Genomic DNA, 6,968 nt, shown 5'->3' on the forward strand with positions numbered 1-6,968 from the left:
AGATTCACATGAGCCAATGCAAGCAAAGGTTAGTGGAAAATAATATATGCATCAGCATGCATTTGTTCTATGCTTCCTTCCTTAAATTTGGCAAATAGGCTTTCCTATTGCCACATGTCTTGATCTTAAAAGTTGTGACAATGCTTGAGTCATTAGGCGGTATGTATAATTGAGCCAATTAGGCATTAAATCCCGATTCATTCCTTGTCTCAGAAGAAAACTTACACTGGTTTCAGGTTCATGTACTTGCTATCCATTGTTCTTATTTGATCTAGTTCTTGCGTCCCAATGCACGTGCTTCTAGCTGAAACTGCACAGACTTGTCCACTCGTAGTAGAATGCGGCCTATATGAAACGTCGCACCTACATACATGCATATGAAATTTTGACTCCTGCACAAGATAATTTCAAGATGAAAACTAACAATATTGAAATAATTCTCCGTAAAAAAAACGTGTCTATGATCTTCTAGTAATAGTACATGGTCACTCATGCTCATGCCATAGATCATAAGAGGTATATCTTTTAATTTGTGCTACATGATTCTTTGCTCCCATGCGCATATATAACCTTTTTCATGTAATAAAGTAACACATTTAAATCCTTATTAAATTTGTGTTACATGATGGTTTGCTCCCATAAACGATAAGTGAAGAATTCTTGGTGTGTCATGATTTGGCATGTAGTAGAATTTTATTGAGGAAGTTATATGACCGTGTTGACATGTTTGGTACCAAATGGCTTTTCGCTCATGCATGTAGTGTGCTTGTGGATGCGTTTGTTCTCGACGCGTTATGCTGCCGAAATTTCTAGCGAAAACTCCCACGACTTGTCGAAATTTTGTCCTTGTTTGCGAGGAAACAAAAGCTCTAGGGTGTTGGTTGCGTAAATTTTGTCCTTTTTTGCAAGGGAAAAAAGCTCCAGGGTGTTGGTTGCGAAAATTGTGTCCTTGTTTGCAAGGAAAACAAAAGCTCTAGGGTGTTGGCTGCAAAAAGATTGTCTCAACTGTCCACATCCTCTACTCTGAAGTCTGAACCTTATCCCCTGTCTTGCTCTTTTCTTCTTCCTGCAACCCTACCCCCAAGCTGTAACCTGAACCTGTATCCTGATCGAGAGACGCTCTGCCGTGGAAAGAGTGGTTCTTGCGTACTCGTGCTTGTTTGAAACGGCAAAGAAGATGGAACATCAAGTACGGTAGTATACATGAAGAGCAGGCACGCACACACGTGAACATTCACTCAGTCCAAACAAGCTGGTTCAGCAACTAGTTGGGTATGCGTCAACTAAATTAATTCCGTGGATGGAATCGAAAAACAAAGACGCGCGCGTTCACCGCGAAGTAGAGCGCCACGGGCTCCTCCGGGCTGGACGACAGCCCCACCGCGCGGGTGCGGCACTGCCACAGCAGCGCGGTCACCGCCTCGAACGTCGTGCACGGCGGCCTTGACCTTGATGATCCGCTGGCGTTGGAGCTCTCCTTGATGCGGTCGATTAGGCCCCATGGCACGGTGACGTCGAGCGCGGCCATGTCGGCCGGCTGGAGCGTCATCATCAGCTCCACGAAGCCGTCGGCGGGCGGAGGCACCGCCGTCAGCGCGTCGTCCCACCTCACCGGGGCCACGGACGGCGACGGCAGCCCGCGCGCGAGCTCGCCGACGGCCTGCAGGAACTGGCCGATCCCGGCCGCGTCGGCGACGACGTGGTTCCACGTTACCCCGACGACGAAGCCGCCGCAGGAGAACTCGGTGACCTGCATCATGAGCAGAGGGTCACCGAAACCGCAGTGCTCGGCCGGGTAGTAGATGGCCAGCTCCTCCAGCAGCGCGCCGGCCACCGACCGGCCGAAGAACTCGGCGTCCTTGAGAGCGCAGTCCGCGGCCGCGGCCACGAACGGGACGCCCTCGCCGGTGCACCTGATGTGGAACTCGCCCTGCTCGGCTCCGGCAGCGAGGCGGCCTGAGACTGGGGAGTAGTGGGCTAGAGCTTGGGACAGAGCCCTCTCTATGGTCGCGGCAGGTTCGGGGATCCGACCGTCGAACACCATGAACACCGCCGCTGGCACGGACATGACGTTCTTGTCCAAAGGCGAGAGGTTGATGTTGACGGTGGCCGTCATCGGCTCCGGTGGTGGCCTCACGACCACCGTCGAGGATTTCCTCACCACGACGCCCATTCTCCGTGTAGCTAGGCGCTGTTGGTGGCTCTGTTATCTGAAGTTCTGAACCCATCGCTTAGTAATACTCTAGTAGGCTCAACACCTCGTATGGTGTACTCCATTTCTCTGTCAACCTTACGGGAGAAGGGACTGGCCAACTAGCCATGAGTTAGAGCATTTACTGCCGGTCTCTGGTGGACGCAGAACTACTGGACAGGCGGGAGAAAAAAAAAATTGACCTAACCAGACCACTTAAAGCCTTGTTAAATGTTTGTGTTGTCTGACACTTCTCATATTGCCCTTATATAAGTGTTCGGACGTGTCCAGTCAGTGATCATGTGTCCGTCACATAGGATTTGGCCCACCATGAAGTATATTTTTTTCTTCTTTCTCTCTTTCCTTCTTAATCAATCACATGCATGTGACCGGATACTACAAGGAAAAAGTGAGAGTCAGGCTGCGTGGAAAGACAAATAGGGAGTCAAAACAAACACGTGGACACTGACCGTGCACATCGTTAGATGTTTACGAAGCCAAATTTGCCCAGTTCGACTGTAGATGCTCTTGGGCCAGCCGATATTTTATGTATCGTCCCATTCAAATTGAATGACGAGATTTATTTAATAAAGTGATTATGTGCATCAAGAGGCCGCGAGAGATCATCCTTTTAAAAAATTGCCTGAAATGATGCCTTTTTTGGCTGGTTCTTCGGTTTTCCCGGTGTTTAGCCAGATTTGGGCCATTTGCCCGAGTTATTGAAAAATTATGCGCTGTGTTGCCTAATTTAAGATGTACACCAACAGGGTGTTGATATTGTTTTCAACTCCCTCTATTAAAAAATATTTGAAGTTCTAGGTTTGTTTTGGGTTTAAGTTTGACCAAATCTATAGAGAAATATACCAACATCTATAACACCAAACTAGCTTCATTAGATTCATCATAACATATATTTTTATACTATATATATATTTGATGTTGTAGATGTTAGCGGTTTTTCTACAAAGTTGGGATAAATTTAAAACTTCAAAATATTTGAAACAGAGGAAATATATAGTATGCGAATATGGGACGTGCTGCGTCGCCGCAAGGTAACAATTTCCATGACCCGTACGCGTATGTTCATGCTGACTACTTTGCTCGTCCGTGACTTGCTTCTTGTGTTCGAATTAACTAGCTTTTTTGGGGGGGAGGGGGAGGGGGCGCTGCCCCCCAACCTTGGACCATTTTGATAAACTTCGGGAACAAGGCAGTGATCTACTGAAGAAGATTACCATCATCGCGACTATCTGTGGAGGTTCAATCTTGATAGTGGAAGTGTGCATCCTGCTCGAAGGCTCTTTGTATTTTGCGCACATGCATCGCGGCTTCCCATGGTGTTGTACCCGCCAGGAGGGCTGACAGCTGAGGTGGACAGTGCCCGTGGTCTGCATAGAGGATTTCACAGCTGAGAGGAGGTGGTAGTGTTGCCTTCCACCCACCTCTTCCACCAGTCACGTCAGGACCTAGGTAAACAGACAGGTCAATGCATGCTGTCCAATTTGCAAACCCTGCTGCGTTAATGAAAATTATATCTTCACTTCGAAAGTTTGTTAAGAGGATAAGTAAGCACTTAGTAGATCATGGGGGGGGGGGGGGGCTGCCAGAGATCTGTCGTCTCTATTTTGGGGAAATTATGACAAGTTTTTGATGGATTGGCATCTCAAGGTTCTTTGATGGGCATAAAGAGATTGTCTTGGTAGCAACCACCAAACTAGTATAGCAAATTAGGCCAGCTCTGCAGTTATTCCTTGTGTAGTTTCATCCATGTCTTGGTTCTTTTCAGGAATAGTTGATTTCACGAGGCGAGCATGATCTCTTGCGTCATAGGTGTAGTCGGCACCACGGTAGACAACAGTGCAACTGAGCTGCCTTGTTGCCGCCGCATGCGTGTGCGGATGCCATCGTGGCGGCGGTAGTTTGTCACCAACTGCTGCTGATCCCAACTAAGTAATTTAGTCAAAATCATTGGCTAAACAACCCTCGACCTAGAACTGGAGCTGTTAATTTCTTATGATTCAGACTGGTTTCTTGGCACCCTGTCCATGCGTGTGCTGTTAACCACTCGGTAATTATTACTAGTATGTGTTGTCAGTGTGAGCATTCTATATTTATTTATTTATTTTGTCTGCCTTCAAGCAAGGGTCTGGACTTGCAAGATTCTATATGCTGCCCTCATATACTCAGAATCCAAAATGCTTTCAACAGTCCAGTACAGTATGATGTTTCTTGGATAACAAACAACATTGATCTGTAACTTTGACATCCATCTAGTCTAGTAATGAAGCACATAAGGTTCCATATCAAATGAGCTTATTTTACTTAACCCACACGCTCATATATGCAGGCAAGGCAGCTCCGCTCCCCAAGATGAGGGGTCTGCATGCTTGGTGATGCCCAGCATGTGTGGGCGGCATGCGCCGTTTACTGGTACCACTAAGCATTTTGCCTTTCCTCTGTAACATATATGGCGGTGCTAGTGTTTTTGCATCGCGTCGTGGAATTTTCATCTGTGTTCTGATTTGTCATCTGTTATTTTGCTTCTCTATCAGTTGGTTGCTTGCTTCTCGTGGTTAGAAGTTCGAACGTCCTTTCCATGGTCCTGACAGACTTCATGTAGATGTATGTCATGATTTTTTAAACTTGCTAATTTGAATGGAATTGGCTGTAATAGAAATGACATTCTTTTACTTAAACATGGTTATGTTGGAATGATTTGTAGATATGTGAGCACGCTCATGCATGATGCATCGTGTTGCTGATCATGTGAGAATTTTGTATGACTAGCGTACATGGATATATGCTTGCACTGATGTATGATTGTTCCTCTGTTTAAATTAGTTTTTTGCTATGTGGTTCTGTACTAACACCATCCCCTTTCTAACTCGCTTGCTCTCGCAGGCTTCGCCGCCCTCATCCAAACACACCAAGTTTGGCAGTGAGTAGGAAGCTGGCGAGGTAGACAACCTCGCCGGGCCATCACAGACTCCTCCTTGGCCTCCCGCAGCATCTCCGACCCCCCTCCCCATGGGCACAGGCTGCAGGCCCTGGAGAGGTATGCACTCCTCTCCTTCCTTCCCCTTCCTGTCAAATGCGTGTGTTTATAGGCATAGCAATCTTGCTGTTACCAACTTTATATGTTGATTGCCTTGTTTATGTTCTATGTGTAATGACTGTCTGTTTGCTAGATCCCCCGGTTAAATTGCAGAGAAATACTAGAATTTCGGTAGGATGGTACTGTCCACAGTTTAGACAACTTCTTATACCTCCGGAGGAATAGATTTCTTGTTAAATTGGAGAGAAAGATTGCAACTTATGTCTCGCGGGGACATGGCAAATCTTTTGTTTTTTCTTCAAGTTTGTGACCCCTTAGAGTTTACCTTGTCTTAACTGTTGAGACTTGATAGCGTTCATCACATTTGGCCAATCAAATGATGCCCTTATGTAGTCAGAATTCAGAATGCATTCAATAGTCCAGTACAGTATGTTATTTCTTGGATAACGAACTATATTGATCTCTAACTTTGATATCCATCTAGTCTAGTAATGAAGCAGTAAGCACATAAATCTTCATACCAAATGGGTTCATTTTACTTAACCTATATGCTCATATATGCAGGCAGGTCAGCCTCGTGTTCTGCACCCCAAGATGATGGTCTGCATGCTCGGTGACACTCAGTATGTGGGGGAGGTATGTGTTGTTACTGGTACTACTAAGCAGTTTTCTTTTTCTCTGTAACATACATATATGTCAATGCTAGTTTTATTGTGTTAGTGTCTTGGGGATTTTGAGCTTTGTTCTGATGTACCTTCTTTTAGTTCACTTGCTTCATCTGGTTGGTTACTTCCCGTAGTTAGAAGTTAGAACAACCTTTCTTCGTTCATGACTGCATGTAGATGTGTCATATATTTTCTTAGACTTACTAATTTAAATAGAATTGGCCATAATAAAAATGACATTCTTGTACTTAAACTGGTTATGTCGGAACAATTTGTATATGTGTGAGGACGCTCATGTATCGAGTTGCTGATTCTGTGAGAATTTAGTACTACTAGTGCACATGGTTATATGCTTGCACTGATATATGATTACACCTCTATTTAAATTCTTTACTGGTTTCCAAATTAGCCCCTTCCTGTACTGTTTGAGTGCTGTGATACTTGTAGTAGCAGCAGCAGTGTGCTCCTGTACTGACGCTACCTCCCTTTCTTGTTTGCTTGTTCTTGCAGGATAGGCCGCCGTCTTCCAAGCATGACAAGTTCGGGTGAGGCAAGCAGAAGAAGATTGAACCCCTTACCCTCCCGCTATCTATCTCTATATCATGTTGCTCTCTCACAGCCTCATCGAGTTTATTTATTGTGTTGTGGGTGGTTTGCAGAAGTGTAGCAGGGGGCAGAGGAAGGAGAAGGTAAAAAAATGAGGTGTCGTTCGACCATGCCACCTATGACAAGTTGCTCAACCCCTCTGCCCTCTCTGAGCGCCTCATGGTAACACCATCCTCCTCTAGATCTTACAGTCATCTCATTCTGCATTTGCAGTTGCAAATTGGTCAAAGCATTCTGCATTCTGCATTTGCAGTTGCAAATTGGTCAAAGCATTCAGCATTCTGCATACTTGAAATTTTATAACAAGTAAGCTGAAGATGGGGGATATGTGATGCAAGGTTTGATGATCTGCTGATTGGGGGGTTGTCCCCAACTTCCTGTGAGGTTAGATGAGCAATTTATTTTATTAGTCAACTTGTGATGCGAGTTGCTTGTACCCCTTGACCGTGTT

At 45.5% G+C, this 6,968-nt stretch overlaps 1 protein-coding gene and 1 long non-coding RNA gene across 2 annotated transcripts; one reads left to right on the plus strand and one right to left on the minus strand.

The window, feature by feature from the left end:
- Window positions 1-1,288: 1,288 nt before the first annotated feature.
- Window positions 1,289-2,173, minus strand: LOC123038921 (acyl transferase 15-like). Its single transcript, XM_044462303.1, has one exon. It carries the CDS (start codon window positions 2,171-2,173, stop codon window positions 1,289-1,291), a length of 885 nt encoding a protein of 294 aa, XP_044318238.1.
- A 2,360-nt stretch (window positions 2,174-4,533) lies between these two features.
- On the plus strand, window positions 4,534-6,470 carry LOC123040328 (uncharacterized). Its single transcript, XR_006418126.1, has 4 exons — window positions 4,534-4,621; window positions 5,093-5,246; window positions 5,811-5,882; window positions 6,422-6,470. It is a non-coding gene; the product is annotated as an uncharacterized lncRNA (long non-coding RNA).
- The last annotated feature ends 498 nt before the right edge of the window (window positions 6,471-6,968 follow it).

Source organism: Triticum aestivum, chromosome 2B, assembly GCF_018294505.1.
Source record: "Triticum aestivum cultivar Chinese Spring chromosome 2B, IWGSC CS RefSeq v2.1, whole genome shotgun sequence".
In the NCBI taxonomy this organism is placed as follows: domain Eukaryota; kingdom Viridiplantae; phylum Streptophyta; class Magnoliopsida; order Poales; family Poaceae; genus Triticum; species Triticum aestivum.

What these genes read in the sequence shown, in the direction of transcription:
- LOC123038921 (XM_044462303.1), bottom strand. Translation starts at nt 2,173, where the DNA reads ATGGGCGTCGTGGTGAGGAAATCCTCGACGGTGGTCGTGAGGCCACCA.